The 23,241-nt window shown below is 45.1% G+C and overlaps 1 protein-coding gene across 1 annotated transcript in view; it reads right to left on the bottom strand.

Annotated features, from left to right (window-relative positions):
• The window catches only part of LOC147708080 (potassium/sodium hyperpolarization-activated cyclic nucleotide-gated channel 1-like), a 1,712,518-nt gene that overhangs the window by 339,896 nt on the left and 1,349,381 nt on the right, over positions 1–23,241 (bottom strand). The window contains exon 8 of the mRNA XM_086926862.1: positions 12,479–12,625. Within this exon, the coding sequence (XP_086782988.1) occupies positions 12,479–12,625 (147 nt within the window). The remainder of the gene's footprint in view (positions 1–12,478; positions 12,626–23,241) is intronic.

The following is a 23,241-nucleotide window of genomic DNA, read 5'->3' as shown; positions in this document are numbered from 1 at the left end:
TGATGAACTGGCATTTCAGAGGGTTGAATAATTATGCAAAGCATTACAGAGCATTCCTCTTCCTGAAAAGTCAAGGAGCAGGTATATTCCCATTAAGAAACCCATTTAAATGCTTTAGAAAACAATAAAATAGCTCAAACTAGAAGCCGGTCTGTTACTACTTATTTTACTCCAAAGGGTTTGCAATAAGCATAGAAACTTGGAAATAAATATCTTTCTAAGGTGGGCCCAGCTTCTAAGCACACAGAGCAACTATTGGAAACCTTTGATAGATTGGAGCCTAGAGACATATGAAGTGAACACCACCTGGTGAATAGATCTATTCTTTGTACACGTCACCCCTCATTTCTCATATAGCAGAATAGACTTGTCAGTTAGATGCTTGAATTTGCTTTGAAATAATAGGAACTTTTCTGGTCGCTTCTCTCACTGCCTACAATATGTATGGCAAGAGTACAAGGCACAAATTCCAACATCAGGCTGGAAGCCCTGCAAAACTCTGATTTCTACAGGGATATGCGAGAATTCCTAGAAGAATTTCTAAGAAATAATCGGGGTACTGCCACTTTAAAGGCTACAAAAGGAGGCTGCCTCCCTAGTTTAATTAGGACGGTATTTTTTTTTTTTTTTTTTTTTTTTTTAGATTGTCCTCATACCACCGTGAGCGTCTGCCATCGTAACATTAGATCCCGTTTATCCTGGGCGCCCTGGATCAATGTTCCTGCATACACTACGGGCCGCCAGGCCTGCTTCTTTGTACGAGGCTTGGTGTAATCCTTGGACGATCTTATACCAACCTTAGTGCCTTTCCCCAGCACACTAACGTTGCCTTCTGTACGGTCAAGCCATGCCATTGCGAAAGCGGCCCGAAGCCACTTCTCATAGAGAGGAGCAGCTGGGTCTTTCCATAATATACATAGTTACCTACGGGCCAATAGAATCAAATTTAAAAAGAGGCCTATCTTTGCTTTAGATATGCAATTTTCTAGTGAAGAATTTTAGCCAAAGATGACCAATGCAGGGTCTAACTTAACTTCATAGCCTAATATACCCGTTAGTGCCAGCTCCACATTCTGCCAATACCCTTTTAATTGGGAAAAATCATAAAACATGTCCAGATCGTCTGCCTTGAGCATGCCACATTTAGGGCACCTAGGGGTTGGATCGCTAACAAACTTAGCTACTTTGTAGGGGGTATAATATAACCTATTGATAGTAAAAAAGTGGTTTTTCTTCAGAGGAGCTGATTTTACAAACTTATAAAGGTTATGGATAGATGGAAGGTAAAGCTCCACAGCTCTATTTTCTAAGATTGATGTTCTCCAAATCAGATAGGGAGGGGGGAGCTTAATGTCTTCTCTATCTAGCAGGTATCTGTACCATATCCCGACTTCCTTTTTAAAGGAACTTCACCTCTATTTCCCAATTTCCGCCAATATTGTTCTTTTCTGCAATATACCACGAGCGTAGTTGTAAAAATTTAAATCGTGAAAAGGAGTCTCCAATCCTTACTTTCAAGATCTCCCAAGGTAAACCCCCATCTACTGAAATTAGTTCGGACCATGTACTTATGCCTGCAAGTTCTATTGGCACAGCTAAGCTATCCTTCAAGCAGTCGGCAAGCCCCGGAGAGCCCCAAATTGGGGCGAAATCTGAATAATATTTAATACCCCACCTGGTTTTCAGATTCTGCCATGAGTTTAGTGCCGCCCGAATTACCTTTAGGCGGACTTTCTTGAAGAACCTTATAGCTCCAAATTTGTACAGGAAACCATCACCGCCCCCCTCATGTGTCACCATTGCCTTCAAGATCCTCCCCCAATTATTATCATTAGGGCGGGACAAAAGACTGCGAATATTTTTGAACTGAAAAGAAAGACATTAACAGAAGATGTCAGGTAGTGCTAGCCCCCCTTAAGAAGTCTCCTCTTCAGCTTCTTCCAGGACAGTCTGGAGTTCTTATTTGCCCATATAAAACTACCTATCTTACTCTGAATTTTCCCAATAAGCTTAGTGGAAAATTCGAGGGGAATGGCACTAAAAAGGTATGATAGCTTGGGTAATATTACCATCTTAACTATGTTTATTCGGCCATATATCTTATCTTATCTTAGGTGCAATTTATAAAGCGCACTGACACCGAAGCTTCCTGGCGCTGATAGACAGAGCAAATGAGGGGGGAGCACAGATGGCAAAGTTCTAGCTAGGTTTTGGAAAAAGGTGAGTTTTTAACAGTTTTCTGAAGTTCAGGAAAGAAGGGGAGGATTTGATTGAGAGAGGAAGGAGGATCCAGAGGACAGGAGCTAGGTAGGAAAGACGGCGGCCACCGAATTTCTTAGTTTTGCTTTTAGGGGTGAGTAACAAATCACGGTGGGCTGAACGGAGGTTACGTGTTGGGCAGTGAGGGCGAATGAGAGATTTGAGGAACTCGGGGCCAGAGCAGTGAAGGGCCTTAAAGGTGAGACAAGCCACCTTGAAGGCGGCCCTTCGGTCGACTGGAAGCCAATGGAGGTTGATGAGCAGAGGCTTGGCAGATAGCCATCTGGGGGTTCCGTGAATCAAGCGGGCAGCTTGATTCTGAACAACTTGGAGACGTTGCATCAAGAATTGTGGAAGACCGTGATAGATGGCGTTAGAAAAATCCAAGCGGGAAAGTACCAGTGAAATGACAGTTTGGGTAAGTGCTGCAGGGGGAAGAAAGTGACGAACTTTGCGGATCCTCCGAAGTTGGTGCATACAAGAGGAGACCACCGCTCCAACTTGAGCCTTAAGGGAGAGTTCGGCGTCGATGATTACACCCAGGCTCTTTACTGTTTTAGCTGGGGTGGGGGGGGAGCCAAACCCTGGAGGCCAGAACTGCGGGCCCCAGTAGGTGTGACTGAGTCCAGGGAGGAGGAGCTCGGTTTTACCGGGGTTCAACTTCAATTGGTTCTGGTTCATCCAGAGTAGGATGTGGATCATGGCTCCGTGGAAGGTTTTAATGGCGTGTGGTGAATTGAGAGAAAAAATGATTTGTAGATCGTCGGCATAATTATAGGTGACAATGTCCCATTTCAGAAGAGACTGAATCAGTGGCCGAAGGTATAAATTAAATGGGAGAGGGAGGAGCCCTGGGGGACTCCGCAGGACGTAGGAGTCTTTTTAGCAGTGTAAGGGCCCAGGCGAACCGCCTGTGTTCTTCCCGTAAGGAAGGATTTGACCCACTCAAGAGCAACGCCCTGGATGCCTGCCTTCTCGACAGCGGAGAAGGATGTTATGATCCACCGTGTCGAACGCGGCCGACAGATCCAGTAGGACGAGGGCTTGGGGGATCCCTGCGTCGGCATTGCTCCTGAGTGTGTCAAGAACTGCCACAATGACGGCCTCTGTGGAGTGGGCAGGTCTGAAGCCAGCCTGAGTCGGCTCGAGGTAGCAGGAGGATTCTATAAAGCTTGACAGGCATCGGGTGACATGTGCCTCCATGAGTTTGGAAAAATATGGGAGGAGGGAGATGGGGCGATAATTCGACGGCTCAGTCATGTCAGCACCAGGTTTTTTTAAAAAGGGTACCAGGATGGCCTCCTTAAAAGAAATGGGACAGATGCCGCTACTGAGGGATCTGTTGAGTAAGAGTGTGATACAATCTGGCAAATTAAGACAAATGCTGAGCAGGACAGACGGTGGCCAACAGTCGTTCGGGGAGCCAGATTTCACACGGGTGGCTAGTTCCGCTAAGAAGGTGGAATCCAGAGCAGGGAAGGTGGTGAAGATCGAGGGGTTGTTAGAAGAGTTATCCGGTGGTGGTGATTGGGGAAGGGGAGGGATGGATTTTTTGATTGTAATGATTTTTTCTAGGAAGAAGGAGTTCAGGGTGTCACAGGCCTCCTGAGTGGGGGTCTGGGCTGGAAGGGTTCTGTCGTCTGTAGTTAGCTCATTCAGGACTCTGAATACCTCCTTGGATTTGTCGGCTGCCGAGGAAATCCTATTAGAAAAATGTTCCATTTTAGCTGATCGGATAGCTGCTTTAAAATCTTTACGTGCAGCCAGATAGGACTGTTTGGCTGAGTCAGAGTAATCATGTCTCCAGGTGCGTTCTAACTGGCGTGTTTTTAGTTTTTGGGCTTTAAGGTCATCAGAGAACCACCTATGGGAGTTCCGATGTCTGGTGCGTGGAAATTTTACTAGGGGGGCAAACAGGTTACTAGCCGACTCTAGCCAGGAACCGATGTCTTGTTCTAAACCATCGATATCGTTGGAGTCAAGGATGACTGGGCAGGAGTCTGCCAGGGCGGTGAGAAAACCCTGGGAGTCGTACGAGCTCCATTTCCGAGAGAGCCCGCCGGCCATCAGGGGGGCAGGAGTCTGACCGGCAACTGTGATGATGGTGTCCACCAAATGGTGGTCAGACCAGGCACAAGGAAGTATGTCTGGTAGGGACAAAGCCAGATTGCAAGTCCCAATAGTTTAGGTCGCCGAAGATAGCAAAGCGAGAGTGCAGCGTTAGAAGGGAAGACAGTTGTTCACTCATGATAGAGGAGAAAGACGGCATAGGGTGTGGAGGCCGGTATAGGAGGAGGAGAGCGAGGGGGCCGGTGTCAGTTTGCACGTTAATGAGTAAGTTCTCCACCTCAGGGAGGGGAAGAGAATAGGAGGAGATAGAATTCAGGCGCTTAGATATAATGGCCGCTACCCCACCCCCGGGCCGGTCGCCGGGACGGTCGGCGTGGAGGATATAATAATCAGGGGGGAGGGCCGCCAGAATATCCGGGAGGGATTCAGATGTAAGCCACGTTTCCATGAGTAAAAGCATGTCAGGATTAGAGCTGGATAATAAGATAAAAATGTCCTCAGAGTGTTTCACTAGCAAGCGAGTATTCAAGTAAGATACCCTGATGGACGTGGTGTTCCTGGATGACATAGCAGGAGGTAGGTGTCGTCAAGGGTGAAGTTGGTCGGGGCGTGTGAGGCCGGCAGAGGAGATGCGATGCATAGCCATAGGGGATGGCATAATGGCAGTATTCTGTAGGTCTCTAAGTGATTGAGGAGAATACCTGATAGGATGGTCAGCGTGGCATGCCCTAAGGCCCGTCCTGGCGCGGACGGGCGCAGACGGGCTTGCCTTTGGCGCGCTGCCGGCGCGCCCGCTGCGCGGATGTGGAAGACACATGGTTTAAGTAGGAGGGATAAGGGAAAGGACGTGGCCTATCGCGGAGGGTGCGTGGCCTGACCAGGCTTCCCGTGGATGGCGTCACTGAGTGTGGCGACCCACGACAGCGTTAAGATCAGCTGTGCGGGGGGGGGTGCCAGTGAGGATAGTGCAAGGTAAGTAAAGTTAAAAGCACAGCAAATACAATTTTTTAAAAAAGCACGTTGCTCCCGGCTTTCCGCCTCAGGAGTTTGACTCCCGGCTTTCCGCCTCAGGAGTTTGACTATATATTGTGAGTTGGATGTTTCTCCATCTAAGGAAAAGATGGTCAATTTCTTTTATTACTCTATTTAAGTTAGTCAAGGGGATGTTCAACAATTCTTGCTCTATACTAGTTCCTGAATATTTAAATCCAGGTCTCCCTTGACTTTTCCAACCTTCAACTCCCCAGCACATTGTCTCGGTCTTAAGAGTGTTCACTGAGTAGCCAGAAAATCTTCCGAACTCAGTTAAGGAGTGCTCGACCTTTGGGAAGACCACGATAGGGTCACTAGTATAGACTAGCAGGTCGTCCGCATAAAGAGCGAATTTGATATTTAGGTCTTGAATCCGGAAAGGTGGTATTTGGGGATCTAACCTGAGCATTTGCGCCAAAGGCTCTATGTAAATGTTAAATAATAAGGGTGAAATAGGGCACCCCTGTCGGGTGCCTCTCCTTACTTCGAACCTAGGAGTTAATTTTCCATTTAGGAGGATAGTAGCAGATGTGCCGTCATAGCATTTTACTAATGAACATATAAGCAGAGGACCAAATCCCATAGCCCTGAGGGTTTCCCAGAGGAAAATCCAGCTAACGCGGTCGAACGCTTTAGCGGCGTCATATGCTGCCACTGCAAGCGGTTCTGCCCTTGCTACCGCAAGATCCACGCTGACAATCAGTTGTAATATCTGTTCCTGTATGAACCTGCCCGGAATAAAGCCCTTCTGCTCATCACCTATCACCTGTGGTATCACCTTGACCAATCTCCCTGCCAAAACACTAGTAAAGATCTTATAGTCTGCGTTAAGCAGGGAGATTGGCCTATAGGAGTCTGCCTTCAGTGGGCTCTTACCGGGTTTCAGTATAAGAACAATTGTTGCTTCCTTCCAAGATGGGGGTACCTTCCCCCCCTCTATGTAGATATAATTAAATAGCTCTAGGAGTCTAGATATAATAACATTGTCAAGAATTTTATAGACTTCCCCTGGAAGGGCATCCGTCCCCGCTGCCTTGTTGTTTTTAATCTTGGCAATATGCTGTTTAATCTCTTCCTCTGTTATAGGACTTTCGAGTAGTTCCTGACTGTCATTGGTCAATCTTGGCAGATTTTTATTATAAAGCCATGTTTGAATACTATCAATGTCAGGGACTACCTCCTCTTTATATAGCTCCGAAAACAAGTTAACCAGGCATCGCTGCATATCTTCATGTTTGCATGATGTTGTGCCTACTTCATCTATAATTAATTTATTAATGTTGTTTTTAACCCTGTGAGCTTTTAGCTTCCAGGCAAGTGTGGCGCTTGCTCTCTCCCCATATTCATAATGCTCCATTATGTGAGCATTCCATTTGGCTCTCACTTTTTCCTCCAACTTAGCTCTATAATCTGAGCGGATTCGTTCTAGGTCTTTTAAGATAGAAGGGAGGATCTCAGGTTGACATTGGAGACTTACGTTCTCTAATCTGGATATCTCTAATTCCATTTTATGGAACTAAAGCCTATTCTTCTTGTTTTTGAAACAAGTGAAGCTTTGAAATTCCCCTCGAATATAGGCCTTAAAGGCCTCCCATACCACATCAGGGGTTGCAGACCCTACATTATCTAGGAAGAATTTGTTATTGATTCCTTGATGTTGATAATTAACTCTGGGTCTACCAATACACCTCTGTTTAACGTCCATCGGGTGGGAGACTCAGCTTTACTACCTAGATATGTAAAAGTTATGGGTGCATGATCCGATAGAATAGATGGCTGAACAAGAATGTCCTCTATGTTTTCTGCTCCTACTGCATCCATTAGAATATAGTCTAATCTAGAGGAATGGCCGTGTTTTTTAATAAAATAAGTGAACCTTAATCCTGTTCCCCCCTTAACTTCCCATAAGTCCACTAGGCCAAGATCGTGGATCATATTAATCATTGTTCTCCGAGTGCGTGGGGCAACAGATTCGACCTGTCCCCGACGGGGTCTAAAAGAACATTGAAATCGCCCCCTATTATGAGTGAGGATGTGACTTCTGTTAGTATGGCCTGAACTTTAAGAAGACAACCTGGGTCGTCTATATTTGGACCATAATAGGATACCATGGCAATCTCATTTCTCCCCAGGTGTGCCTGCACCATGATCCACCTACCGGAGGCGTCAGTTGATACACTTTTGATAGTATTTATGACTCCTTTCCTTATTAATACGGCAACCCCTTTGTTATGTGTCGTATTTTGAGAGCAGATAGTATGCTCTATCCATTTGTATCTACCAAAGACTTCTTTGGTTTCTACATAGCTTAGGAGGGTTTCCTGAATAAGGAATATCTGGGCGGTTGGCTGCTCAAGATATTTCATAATCAGGCGCTGTCTTCTACTGCACGGCAAGCCATTAACATTCCATGATAAAAACTTTAGCCTTTCTTCAGCCATTTTGTCTATAGTAATCGGCTTCCCTGCTTACATCAATATTCCAAGCTAACATGCTTATCACTAGCATAACTGTGTTTGAGGACACATTTTTCTATTTTTTTCCCACTGCAACCCCACCCGTGCCACAGCCACCCCAACCCCAACCCGAAGTGACCCCTCTAACCCTCCACCCCCATGGGGAACCCTCCCTTTCTTCTTGGGCAAACACCCTTTGGTGGAGCCCCCCTCAATGTGTGGCTATTTAAGAAAGTTATGTTTTACAATATAAACAAAATGTTGTTGGCGTCAATTTAAGTTTAAAAAAAAAAAAAGATATCTTTTTTTCCCCCTCTTTTCCTTTTTCTTTCCAGAACTTACACTCAATTACTCTGTATCAGAGGTTTTTACCTCAAGTACCGAATCATCTTATAATTCACTCTTTACTGACTACTGCCTCACCCCCTCCACTGTCCTGGTCTCCTCCTACTCCACCTCCTGCCCCAGCTCCCTTCCCTCCACCCTTTTTGATCTTATCTATAAGTGAGTCCACCTCTTCCAGGTGACGCATGTTGTACATGTGGTTATCCCACATAATGCGAAGAGAGGCAGGGAATCTGAGTTGGGTTTTTGCCCCCAGCTGATTCAAAATATCCATCCTTTTGCCCAGTTCCCACTGTCGTGTGGCGTTCCTTTGGGATACATCCGACCGAATAGAAAACGTGAATGGAGTGGGAGTCAAATTGATTTTCAGTTGGCCGGACTTTAATGCAAGGGACAGGATTTTCTCTTTTTCTCTTTAAGGGAATACGTAAGAAAGTTTACTAGTATTTTCCTCTAGCGTTCTCTCCCAGGAGTTCTTCTATAGGGATCGCGATGGCCTCTTTGTATATCGATTTTTAGATCCAGCTCTTCCTCAGTAGGAGAAATTATTGTCCTTAGGAGGGATACAACAAAACTCTTTATATCGCTCCCCTCAATATCCTCTGGAACATTCAATAATTTTAGGTTATTTTTTCTGGAATGGTTCTCCAATCTCTCTTTTTCATCATATAGGTCTTGATTTTGCTGAGTCAACTTCTTAACCGTAATGTAGGAGGCTTTATTACTTTCCTTAATTTTTGGCACCTCGGTTCAAGCACATCCGTTCTCTTTGAGACCGCTTCTACTTTTTGTGACAGACGGTCACAAGAGGCTCGAATCGCCTCCTGATTGGCTTCCGATGTAAAGAATCTCCCATCTATGCCGTCAAATCTCTTTCCAATGTCATCACGTATACTCAGTAAAATATCAACCAGAGAACCAGGAGTGGAGGTATGAGTTTGAGGCAAAAAAGATGCCTCAGGAGAGTTTTCAGAGATGTCATGGGCCTCAAAGTCCCTCAAATGATCAAAGTCCCTCAGAGGTTCGGGGCATACTGCAGGGCGTTGAATCATATTCACCCTTGGCCTAGCCGCCTTCTCTATAGGGATGTCCGATTTATCAGACGCACCGGGCAGATTTTCCATGTCAAAATCTCTCAAATCGAGGGCCGAAAAGCTATTTGAGAGCTTAATTGATGGATGAACTTCTATGTGCTCCTCTTGCGGGTAAGACAGAAAGACATCCAACTGAGGCTCTAACGCGGTACCGATAGTACCAGTAGTACAGGTAGTTTCTATAGTAGTTCCAGTGGTGGTATTAATAGGGTTACATGAGACACCCTGGACTGAGGCCTCTTTCTGATGTGGAATGGCAGGGGGAGTCAAAGACATTACTGCACCAGAACCAGTGGTAGGCTAGAGAGAGGTAGTCAGGTCTAAAACCTCCTTCGTGCCCATATCCTATTTAATTAGGGCTGATGTTGAGGCGGAGGAGGTAGAGGTAGTGCCGCAGATTTTATAATAAGATTTTACTGATGGAGTGATTTTTGAATTGGTTGTAAGACCACTCTTTTTCTGCTTTTTGTTCTTCCTCTTCCTTCCCCCAGGAGAGTCTTCAGGGTTTTGTGAGTCTCGAAAGTTATTTTGTATGTCTTTATTCTGAAAAAAACAACGTGTAACAATGGGTCAACAGAAAAGTAAAGCAGCTATCTAGACAACTGTAAGTGTGTTTTTTAGAGAACACAATCCCAGAATCCAAAGTATTCTTAGTGAAAAATTGTTCCCATCAGATACCCGTCCTGTACCGCCCTACATCACTTGGGATCCTTCACCAGAAGGAAGTGGAGCGAACCACTTAGGATTAGGTGGATTGTGACCTAATCGAGTGTGAAGGAATGTAGGGTGTGTAGATAGACTATTGTGATGGTATCAGGGGGCATAAACAGAACAAAACGCAGTGCATTAAGTGCTCGCTGTGGCGTGTGAAAGTGAGGAAGTTAATATTGGGTTGAGGGAGTGGAAAAAAGAGTTTATTATATAAACTCTTTTTTCCACTCCCTCAACCCAATATTAACTTCCTCACTTTCACACACCACAGCGAGCACTTAATGCACTGCGTTTTGTTCTGTTTATGCCCCCTGATACCATCACAATAGTCTATCTACACACCCTACATTCCTTCACACTCGATTAGGTCACAATCCACCTAATCCTAAGTGGTTCGCTCCACTGCCTTCTGGTGAAGGATCCCAAGTGATGTAGGGCGGTACAGGACGGGTATCTGATGGGAACAATTTTTCACTAAGAATACTTTGGATTCTGGGATTGTGTTCTCTAAAAAACACACTTACAGGTGTCTAGATAGCTGCTTTACTTTTCTGTTGACCCATTGTTACACGTTGTTTTTTTCAGTAGTTGTAGGGACTGTAACAATGCTAGGTCAGTAAATATGTCCCACCCATGCCCCCCTCGTGTTTTATTATGTCTTTATTCTGCCATGTGTGACTATTACCTGCTTTCACTATCACCACATGTGGTGCTCCCCTTATTGACTCAGGCCAAGGCTCTGTTCCGGAGTGTATAGCGCCCCACCTTCACTTTCGGTGAAATATCGGTCTTAGTGGTCTTAGCGTTAATCGTGGGTTTATTCACACTACTTATAGGTTGAGCCCGCCCCACCTCCTCAACCTCCTCCTTGTACTCCATACACACCTGGCTATTGCAGTCTCCTCCGGAGTTACACAGTCTGCTACTACAGCCAATCACCAGGGACCCCTCTAGAGTCTCATATGGTAACTCATAGTTTGTGTCCTTCCACTTCCCGCTCACTTTCCCCACTTTCCCCTTCTCCTACCTTGCCACCGTATGGATTTAAGACACTATCACCGTGGGGAAAAGAAGAGGTTGCCGCCGGGACTCTCACAACCCTGCTCCATACACTGGGGTGGAGTCGCTTCCACCTCCTTGCAGCCTCCGGCAGTCTACAGCCCGGCTGCTCCGTTGGAGCGAATGCGGGAAAGGGCGCGTTTAAACCGATCATCAGAGACTGCCTCTCGCCTCTCGGTCTCAGCGTCACCTCTCCGCCACGCTGCTCCGCGGAAAACAAAAAAAAGCGGCTCGCCTGGCTCGATGACTCAAGTGTGGATGAAACAAGGGGAGACTTCAGTTTAGTTAGGCAAGAAGACGCTGGTCCGATGACTTTGCACGACACCGCCGTGCAACAAGCATCAGGAGAATGCGCGCGCACCACACTTTGGGAGGCTCCTCCTACGGCTGTTAGCTTCCGGCCGTCATGTCCCCCCCCCCTTAATTAGGAAGGTATTACCTGTGATGGCACCTACATAAAGGAAAAACCCAGAGGAACTCAGATCATAGAGGCCACTAGCAATGATGTGATTGGACACCTAAATCCTTATTAAATGTGCTGAATGTGCTAGTTAAGTGAAGGCTGCCTTTCCCTTATTAAATCGAGTTGTTTCCTTAACACTATTTTAAACCTTTACTGTGGGGCCCCTCTGCCTGAAGGCGGGAAATAATGCAAACTTGTGGATCTATGAAAGATCCAATTCTGGAGAAAAAAACAACTGCCCTGATTATTGGTGTAATAGCTCAATAAACAATCACAGCAAATAGAGACTTAGATCTACCAATGGAAACACTGCCAAACACTGTTCTGAAAATATGCCAATTAAAAAACATTCCATGACCAGGAAATTGTTACTTAACAAGAAATTTCAAAAATATTGGTAGCTTGGAATAAATAACTTCTAAAAACTAACCAACCATAAGGCAAATTCGCTAATCGAGATGTTTGGATGAGACATCCTCATTATAACAAAGTATTCACAGGATTTCCTTTGGATACATGGGAAACGTAAACATACTCAGCAGAATCACTGATAATCAAATGTGTATGAAAGGGTGCAGGGGAAGAGTTTCACATACTAATCAAACCTAATTAAAAATGAAAATGTTTGGGGGAAACCTCAACAAACACAATTGACACCTTTCTCCCAGACCCCCTTATCTCAGATTGGATGAGCTTCAGAGCCCTGCTTCAGATGTGACACAGTATTAAGTAAGTTTATATTTGTTTGCTATCTGCCTAAGCTTAAAGGACAGATAAGTCGCAGTTTAGAATTAGTTAGCTTTAAAATTAATACTTACCCAAAAAGTTAGCAATTAGAGAGCTATAATACGTAAATTTCAAGAGAAATAATAAAAAATTCCTTCAGGAGATGACTGTGATCTCCTAAAATCTAACTGTCTATAAAAAAAAGGTAGAACATTAAAAGCAAAAATGTATATTGCGATCCGAATCATACAGTCATCACTAACCTTCCTCAACGATTCTGACATGTCCTGGAGGATTTCTTCTTCGTCAAACCACTTTCCTTGAAATCTGATGTAAAGATGACCTAAAATTCGAGTCTGCAAATGTTTTGGTACGTGTCGATTAGCTAAATATAATTCACATTGTTCATACTGAAAAATAATGGATAAAGCAGTATTAAACATTTAATGTATATTCAAAGTCAAAAAGTGCAATCTATATATAATACTGCGCATTTATAGTATGTTTAGTCAATGTTTTAAAATGGGGTCAGAAGAGTGAATTCAGGGAACTTCAGTTATCAGGAACTTTACTTTGTGATGCTTTGATCCTGCAGTATCCCTGAGGATCTACTCTTATCCATGCACTGCCAAAAGAGAACAAGCATTGGCATAGCCAAATAGGTCTCGCCTTTGGGACCTTGTAAGTGTTTAGTTATCCAGCACAATATCCTTGGTGCAACAACATCAAGTGTTGCATGGCTAAACACGTATATGGTCCCAAAGGCGAGACCTATTGGCTATGCCATTGCTTGTTCTGGCATGCTGTAATCCTGCCAACAGACCAGCTTTGTTTTTAATAAGAAGATTTGCCAACTTAAACAGGAGTCTCCCTAGGCGATCAAATAATGAAACACATGTTAATACTTGCACGTTTGCAGATGCATTTCATTGAACAAAATACTGACAGTTTCACATTTTTCTATGCCTGTTGTGCACTATTTTGTTTTTTAAGATGGAAAGGTAGTAAATGCCAAGCAGCCACTGACCATATCTCAATACAAAAGAGTATTATATGGCTCGACCTGCACAGGAAACGTAAACTGTAAAAACATTAAAAAACATTTTAAAAAATTAAAAAATTAAAATTAAAATTAAAAATTAAAAAATTAAAAAAATTAAAAATTAAAAAAAACAGGACAATTCATTTAGGAACTGTTCAATGTTCGTTCAACAAATGGAGAAGGTTGCAGACCACCTCTGCAGCTTTCAGAAGGAGCAGTTTTGTTATTTTCTTGTGGAGATACAGAAATGCCATCCTTGCTTTTGCTTTCACGCTTCACCACTGTGCTTGCATTGACAGAAGTACAGGTTGATGACTACAGAGCTGGCGCGAGATTTGCTCATACAAACATTTAGAACTGTGGCACAGCTATAATACACAAAAATTACTTTATATGAAGTGTTTGAACATGACTCAGTGGTTCTGCATCCATACGTGTGACAAAAGTCCTAACCCATTCTACTTTTGTGAGAATGCATATGGAGTTAGAAAGCTTTCACCCACCTCAGCAAATACTTATTAATACAAAGTGCTGGGTGTCCACTACAGGTCCAGGAGGTTTGGACCGATGATTACAAATTTCCACTTTTTATAAGTTTACATTAAAAGAATATAAAAACAGCGCTTACTTATGTGGAGAGGATTTCCTGAAAACAACTGGAATAATTTGGCTCCCCTTGACAGCCTGGCTCCAGAGACCTGAAGCTGTAGCTCACAACCCAACTTTGGCTTCACAGAAGACCGAATAAAACCTATTGCGCTGGGTTATCGCTCACAAAACTTCACTTTAACATGCTCATGGTATAGCTTACTAGTGAAAACAGCCACTCTATCACCAAAAATACGTTATAAATATTCATAAAATAAGCAGTATTTGAAATCATAAATTTTCAAGGATAAACCTTATAGAAGAGTAATAAATGATGGTATGGTACTCTAATGCTGCTTTCCTTTAGCTGTCTGTGTGGAGACAAATGCTATGTACAGGGTCGTAACCTTTTGTTCGTCACCTGCCACAATAGAACCATGTGAGAACCGGCAACCCTGCTGCTGCCGGCCAAACTCTTGCTCTAGGACAGTGTTCAAGATCAGCTTGTTACTGAGGTGCAGTCAGCAGCAGAACGCGTTATGCAGTACATGCCACAGTAAGCGTGTGGAGAAGTACAAAGCTGCATGAGGAAAACTTTGCCAGAGTAAGGTGGGGTTGCCAGGGACAGGTGACCGATTCTTTCCCTGTGACCCGTGGAGTGAGACAGGGCTGCGTTCTGGCCCCTACCCTATTCTTACTCTTTATTAACCAAGTTGTCCAGTTTCTCTCAGCAACATCGACAGACGCGCCAACCTTGGGTGGGACTAAATTTCCCCTTTTAATTTTTGCAGATGACACCCTAATCTTGGCAAAAACGCAGATGGGCCTCCAGTTAGCAATAAATACGTTTGTGGACTTTTGTAGCCAAAATGACCTCGAAATTAATGTCTCAAAGACAAAATTTATGGTCCTGACAAAGAACAAACCCCAGAGGGGTCATGTAACCATGAATTGGACTAGTTTAGAACAAGTAGAGGTAATGACGTACTTAGGAGTTGTTATCGCTTACAGGTTACGCTGGAAGGAACAAATTGAGGCACTCAGTCTAAAATTTGCACGTTTATCAGGGTGTCTTGTGAAAGAACAGCGTTGTTCCCAGACTAAAAGAGTATTACCGGCGCTCAAAATCTACAGCGCCAAAATGAGTACCGCCATACTGTATGGGGCAGACCTATGGGGGAACGTAGATCTGGCTGCTCTGGACAAAATCCAGAACAAATTCTTTCGTAGTTTAGTGAGTCTCCCACCTTCGACACCATCACTCCCACTTATGTTAGATATGGGCTTCTATTCTATCAAACATCATGCCCAATATAGGATGGTTGCGTTATGGAGACGTATCTGGTCCACTCCGGAATTATCCATGTTCGCCAAAGAGATTCTGGATGTGAGATCGATACAAGGGGCAGGGGATATACCTTGGTTTAAATCTATTAAGACCACCCTACTTAGAATGGGTCTCCATATGCTATGGACAGAGCCGGGAGATCACATCTTTCCGTCAACAAAATACTTTAAACTACTATACTGGGCATCAGTTAAAGAGGAATATGTTGAGCTCTCACAGAAATCTAACCTGACAAGTACATTTCCGATCTACATAGTGGTTCCACACACAGAGACCTATTGGGACACTATCCTTAAAAGTACCGATAGGAAACTGTATCATCAGTTTCGCGTAGGGACGCTGCCAGTAAGAGAATTCACTAATAAGTGGCATAACAACCCTTCCTTGTTCTGCCCCTGGTGTTATGAGCGAAAGGAATCCTTAGGGCATTTCCTGTTTGCTTGCCCAGCTTACTGTGCACTACGCCAGAAATGGCTAAAACCAATATGTAAAAGATTAAACACCCGGGTGAGCGATGAAGCATTGTCAATCCTAAGATTTAACACAGCTGAATGGATGTCCATAGGGTTGGCAAAATATCTTGGATGGGCCTGGATTATCAGAGCAAGGTGTTTACACAAGGAGCTAATAGCTGAATGTCAAATGAGTTGTCCTAAACCTATGCCTCTTGGAATGCATTTCTGAATTTTTTTTTATATTTGTATTAATTCTGAAAAAAATCGTCTTTCTATGTTATTTAATTGACATTTTTAAACAAGATCTACAATAGTTTAAATTGCTTGTATATGGTTGTATATACCCGTTGTGTATTTTTTGTAAAATTTTTATATGCTTGTCTTTTATGAAGAAAAACTTCGAAATAAAGACGTTAAAAACTGAAACTGAAACTGTTATGCAGTACATGCCACAGTAAGCGTGTGGAGAAGTACAAAGCCCCATTGACAATATCCCACAGTTTCTCTGCCCAAGATTAATACTATGCATAATGTATTCCCAAATAGCAGGTAGTGTTCAAAGTTCAAAGTTCAAAAGATACTTTATTCGGTTTAAATCACAAAAACCAAAAAAGTGTACAGGCATTAAAAAGGTCCACAAGTCACCAGGCTACATAATAAATGATAAGATACAACATAAATAAAAAACAGGGAGTACCCAATAAGATATGCAGTACATGGTGGCAAGAGTTTAAAAACAACAACATAACCATTGATCACATGATTGAAGAATTCATACAGTAGTTGACATTTATGGAGAATCAACTAAGACCAAGCGATCTTTTTACCAAGCCTCACTGCTATGGTTAAAAATGTTGCCACATTGTAAATAACCCATATCTCTGTCAAAAGTTGAAGGTACAACAGAGCTGGCTTCGCTTGCCTAAAGCCTTTTCCTTTTAACAGTGGTATAATAAATTTTGATCTTATACCCTTAAAGTGATCGCAAAAAAACAAAAAGTGTGCAGTGTCCATGATTGAACAGCCATCGCATTTGCATAGATCTAAGTCCGTGCTCCTGGTCCAGACAGGGCGGCCAGAAATTAAAAGGTGAATTTTGTTCAATCGGAACCTCGTCAACAAGTACCTATGATTGGCATCATTTACAACTTTGAGGTACAGTTCCGGTTCAGGGCCAAAGGAAACAATCAGCTGGTGTGTTCTGACAGAGGGCTTTAGCAGTTCCCTACCCTCTCTGTCCATTTCTCTGTTCAGCAAAAAAGTATTTTTGACCCATTTCAAATCCCCTTTCACCAAACTAAAGGGTTTATCAAACAATTCGGGCCGACCCAGCTTTTCACACATTTGTTGCACATATTTCAACCAGGGGATCTTTTCCCAGTGATCTAGCAATAAACAATCTTTTAGAATTTCATGGTTCACTTCAAGCTCTGGGTTTAGCCAGACTGACAACCATTTTAATAGGGGGGCCATGGCAATTTTATCCTCCAAGTAACCCACGCCACATTCCTGATGAACTATGAAGCTTGCAGTGGATCTTGGAAGGGAAAGAAGTGTTTTTAAAAAATTGTCCTCTGTGACCTGAAGCGATGTAACTGGCCTAAAGCCCCACAAATCCGCCCCATACATGGCGATGGCGGTACATTTGGCAGCATATACTTTTAGTACTGCCTCGATGGGCTTCACCCCTAGTTTACGGGAGAAGCTCAGCACCGCCGAAATTGAGCGTGCCAGGGCTGTTTTTTTCTCCACCATTTGAGGATGCCACGTGGAGCCTTCATCAAAAACAACCCCCAAATAGGGGAATCTGGGAACTCGTGACAGCTTATATCTATTACAAAATAATGACATCACATTTTTTTTGGTCTTTGCTCTGTGGCCCACTACCATAACATGGGACTTCCCAAAATTAACGCTTAAATCAAGATTATCCATAAAAGCATAAAAAGAGTTCAACAGGCATTGGAGTCCTACTGCAGTTCTAGCTAGGAGGGCAGCGTCATCCGCATACAGTAAGGCCGGTAGTAAATATTTCCCTGCCTTCGGGATATCCTTGCAAGCTGCACCCAAAACTTTACCTAGGTCATTGATATATAATGTAAAGAGCAGGGGAGCAAGAATGCACCCCTGCCTCACGCCATTAATGATGCTAATTTTTTCCGTGCAGTTCCCCTTTCTGTCGTAACGGACCGTTGCTGTGAGGTCCCTATGGAGGTCTGCTAGGAAGTATACTATGTTAGGGTCTATTCCGATGTTCAGGAGCTGACCCCACAATTTGGATCTGTTTATTCGGTCGAATGCCGAGGACAGATCCATAAAAGCAATGAACAATGACCCTTGCTTGGCTAAGGTGTATTTCCCGATGAGCAACTGTAGGTTTAGGCTTTGGTCAATTGTGCTGCGCCCCTTTCGAAAACCGTACTGTAGAGGGGAAAGTGTATTGGTCTCCTCTAACCAATTAGTCAATTTGCCTAAAACCATTCTCCCTAAAACCTTGACTGCTGAATCGATGATGGATATGGGTCGGTAATTGCCAGGATCCCCCCGATCCCCTTTTTTGTAAATGGGTACAATGACCGACTGTGTCCATGACTCAGGAATGCCTGTCTTAGAGACTCTGTTAAAAACATTGGCTAAAACTTTGGACCAAAATAAAATGTCAACCTTAAAAAGATCAGAGGGAACGCCATCAGGACCAGGAGCTTTATTACTGGTCATCATTCCGATGGCCACTGCCACCTCCTCCTCATTCACAGTTAAGGTATAAGGCGATTGAGGGAAGGCAGTCATACCCTCTGCCACCATAGTCTTTTCTTCATAAACAGAACTAAAGTGCAAGTGCCATCGCTCTTCTTGGATTCCACAGTCCAATTCATTATCACTGGAATCCGAGAAGTAAGGTTGGTTGACCACCTCCCAAAACTTGGTGCTGCTTTTTAAGACATCTGTCGAGGTCAGATTAGCCCAGGCGTCCTCTCTAATTTCACGCCGCCTTCTTTCAATGGAGGTCTTGTATTCTTTCCTGAGGATGGCCACGAGCCGTCTGTCTACTGGGTCGGACTTAAGTGCAACTTAAGTTTGTGGTTGGCCGCTGAGCAGTTTTTGTCGAACCAGCCTTCCTTCCCTTGTGTTCTGCCTTTACCCTGACGAGTCAGGTTGGAGAGAATGTCGAGGCAAACCTTTTTATACGCCTCCATTACTTCACTGTCCCCAGCCTGATCATCCATACATAACATTAGGTCATCCCTACTACTAAGACAGAGGTTACAAAAAAACTCTTCTGGGATTAGCTTGCACCATTTGATTCTGCGTGCTTGGTCTGTCAACCGCATATCATGTTTATCTACCAGGTTTGGGCAGCTATCCTTGATAACAAATATGTTCTTTGCTTTTAATACCACAGGGTTATGATCACTAAAGTGGGACCCTAGAACTGAGTAGCAACTAATTTGGACTCCACAAGTACTACTGAGGAATATATAATCAATCACGGAGCCACTGCCGTGACCTATAAAAGTGGGGATATCCCCCTCACCCCTATTTGGCAAAATAAACCCATTTTCGGCCAACATTATTTCCAAAAAGATGCCCTGCTCTGAGTGTTCAAAGTGGGTATTTTCTTCGTCCGGGGTACCAAATAATACATTTGGGGGGCATTTGTCCTGACAACTGTGAATATTGAAGTCTCCCATCAACAAGATGGTACAATCATGCTCTGCAGACTCTTTAAAATCAACCAGAAAAGCACTTAACATCATCAGATTACTGACTGGGCTGTCCCTGTCGAATGAATTATAAAAGTTTATAACCAGAACATTATGGTAACTCCTATAAGTAATTAAAACAGCAAGACAATAAGGGCAGCCAGTAGCTATTTGCATATGTGTCCCAGGGATTTTAGCAGAAATCAGGGTTACCAGTCCCCCTCTAGCTCGCCCCCTCGTTGACCCGACAGCAGGTATAGAAAAAGTAGTGAACCCATCCACTGTCAATGAATTTTGAGTGTCCCATGTCTCCTGCATAGCTATTAAGTCCATAGATCCTATTAGGTCCCGCCAAATCGGATCATCCACTTTGTTTTTGAGACCCGCAATGTTCCATGTTGCCATAGTGATATCCCGGCCACCCCTAGCCTCATCCGTTTTTGTTTGCAATGGGACCCCACCTTCCGCACCCTTACCATGAATGGGAATTGGGTTTAACATCTGCCCATCCAGGATGCTATTTTCCTTTTGCAGGGAGGTGGGGAAGTTGTTGTTGGGCCTCAGTCTAACTGGTGAGACCTGTATTTGTCAGTCGACCCAATCCAGGGTTGATAGACATTCATAACGGTTAGCAATCAGAAAATTAAAAAGGTTATCATATCCGTTAGTATATCCGTTAGCAGGCTGATGGTGAGGAAATGGGTGACTATTATAAGGCCCTGCAGCAAACCCCCCTTGAAACGGTCTTCCTCTTCTTCTCCTAACCGGGTTCCATCCCTCGTCTACACCTTCGTCCCAGCCCGGAGGGTGCACCTCCCATGGGGGGTTAAACCTCTGAGTTACTTTTTGCTCGTGTGGGCCCCTTAACCAACTCCATCTATTATCTGAATGGTTCCCAGGTAGGTAGAAATAAGAGAGGGGCCTAGCAGTAACAGTGCTTGCTTGATATCTAGAGGACCCTCTACATATATATTCTACCACCTGTGTGTTCTCAAAAGTGACCACCACGCAATCCCCTTGTAAGTTTTTTCTATTCCCTCCCACCCATGGGGTTCTCTCCACCATTAGAATGTTACTTGGCATATTTGGTGGTAAGGGAGTAAGGGATGGTTTTTGGAGAGCCAGTGGCACACTTTATTTTTTAAGGCCTGGTGAGATTCTACTTCAGAAGATGAAATGTCAGTGACTCCAGTAAGAATCACTACGTAGGGGCAGGCATCTGGGGGAAGATGGATATTTCTACGGGCCGTTACCTTGGTTCTAGGGGTCGGGTCAGGGTTTGGGGTCGGCGGAGTAGGATCATTTGGTTTAACATGGGGAATTGACTTAGGTTTAATTGAATTCTCTGGTTGTTTTAACTCGGTGGCCTTGGCTTTAGTGCCTCCCAAAGTAGGAGTGTTACTAGTGTTCTTAGGAACATTATTATTAGCCATGGTGACACTTTTACCAGCCGATGATGACTTATTGGCTGTATTAGCGGTGTGGGATATCTTGGGATTCAAAGTAAGGCTAGGGGCACTTATGTCCTTGTGGATGTTCTTCAAAATGGTTTCTAAACAGCGTAATCTAACCTCAATAGGTTCGAGTAGGGATTTTAATATGTTCAGAATGTTATTATTATTAACCATACTTGACCCACTCCCGTCCTGACTATGTTTGGCTAAGTTAGTGACTTCTCCACTAAGTTCAAGAATTTCCTCCAGACTTTTGTCAATGATGGTATCGTCTGGAAGCCTTAAAGGCAGACCAATGTTTGTCGTGTGTACCCCCCCAGTGTCATTTGCACAGACTGCCAAGTTGTTATTCAGAATTGGCAGGTCTAAGATGGAATTATTTCGATTGTGGGCAGTTTGTGCTTTCTTCCCTTTGAGGGTAGTGGGTTTAGTTACCTTGGGTTTTGGAATGGCCCCTTCTTTCAAACCCCTTTGATTTGTGTCACTTGCCCGGGGTGGATTGTCTAACTCAGTTCTATCTAAGCCACTCTCTGTTATAAAGTTAAGGTTGGGAGTGGCTTCCAGGTCCTGTTGTGAGTTTAAGACATCAAAATCACCAGTGTCCCCAGTGTTATGTACCATTGCTAGGGTGTTAGGACGGGACTCGGGGTTAGGCGTACAAGCCTGTGCAATGAGGCCGAGAGAGGATCTCTTGGCCATAGCCAGATCTTGCGACACCCTCCTGTCCATTAATATTATCCCCTCATCAATCAATGCATGGGTGCAAACAATAAAGTCATCCAGAGTCCCAGTTAACTTTTTCGCTCCCGCAACAGCCATGCTTCTGGTCTCCCGGCAATTCATGACACTCCCCAGTACTAATTTCAAATGGCCTTTTGTATTAGAAACAGTTAGATGACAGGCACATGCATTTAATGTTTAACAATTAATAACAACTGACAGCCCAATGTCCTGTGATTGGATGTTTAGCAGACTTACGGTTTCTTTGTCCAGTAGTCACTTGGGCAGAGGGAAATCGGGCAGGGGTGGTGGCCCAGGCCAGGCTCCTCGGGCCTCTGAGGGCCTTAGAGGGCCCGCCCTTTGCCCGGGCTTAGCCCCGGGCGCTCCAGCGCGCTCCCGCGCAGCGGGGTTCAGCTGTTCCTAATAAGGGGATGAGGTGGTTGGGGGCGGGGCAACCAGGGAGCGCGTCCAGGTGCAGGTGATGTCAACACAGGGACTCCTGGGAAATGGAGTCCCTGTCCCTCACCTGGCGCTCGCAGCCCTGCAGGAATGTTCACCTCCCGCCCGGCGAAGCGGCCAAAGTCCCAGGCAAAGATCCTGTTCCTCAGTGAAGCGCCCAGCAGGACGGGCGATGCGGGACCCGCGCAGCGGGTACCGCGAGGTACAGCGGTGGCAGGGGTGATTACAGCAGAAGGTACGTTGCAGGGATTGTGCAGCAAACTCCCTGATCAGCAAATGAGCGGTTTAGGCGTCTCCCAATTCTCCAAGGCAGGCGGCACCTTTAGCTAGGTGGTCGGGGGCGGGGCAACCAGGGAGAGCGTCCAGGTGCAGGTGATGTCAACACAGGGACTCCTGGGAAATGGAGTCCCTGTCCCTCACCTGGCGCTCGCAGCCCTGCAGGAATGTTCACCTCCCGCCCGGCGAAGCGGCCAAAGTCCCAGGCAAAGATCCTGTTCCTCAGTGAAGCGCCCAGCAGGACGGGCGATGCGGGACCCGCGCAGCGGGTACCGCGAGGTACAGCGGTGGCAGGGGTGATTACGGCAGAAGGTACTTTGCAGGGATTGTGCAGCAAACTCCCTGATCAGCAAATGAGCGGTTTAGGCATCTCCCAATTCTCCAAGGCAGGCGGCCCCTTTAGCTGGGTGGTCGGGGGCGGGGCAACCAGGGAGAGCGTCCCGGTGCAGGTGATGTCAACACAGGGACTCCTGGGAAATGGAGTCCCTGTCCCTCACCTGGCGCTCTCAGCCCTGCAGGAATGTTCACCTCCCGCCCGGCGAAGCGGCCAAAGTCCCAGGCAAAGATCCTGTTCCTCAGTGAAGCGCCCAGCAGGACGGGCGATGCGGGACCCGCGCAGCGGGTACCGCGAGGTACAGCGGTGGCAGGGGTGATTACAGCAGAAGGTACGTTGCAGGGATTGTGCAGCAAACTCCCTGATCAGCAAATGAGCGGTTTAGGCGTCTCCAATTCTCCAAGGCAGGCGGCACCTTTAGCTGGGTGGTCGGGGGTGGGGCAACCAGGGAGAGCGTCCAGGTGCAGGTGATGTCAACACAGGGACTCCTGGGAAATGGAGTCCCTGTCCCTCACCTGGCGCTCACAGCCCTGCAGGAATGTTCACCTCCCGCCCGGCGAAGCGGCCAAAGTCCCAGGCAAAGATCCTGTTCCTCAGTGAAGCGCCCAGCAGTACGGGCGATGCGGGACCCGCGCAGCGGGTACCG

The sequence above is a fragment of the Lissotriton vulgaris genome, chromosome 6 (assembly GCF_964263255.1).
Source record: "Lissotriton vulgaris chromosome 6, aLisVul1.2, whole genome shotgun sequence".
NCBI classification, from domain to species: domain Eukaryota; kingdom Metazoa; phylum Chordata; class Amphibia; order Caudata; family Salamandridae; genus Lissotriton; species Lissotriton vulgaris.
This window is presented reverse-complemented; position numbering and strand designations above follow the sequence as displayed.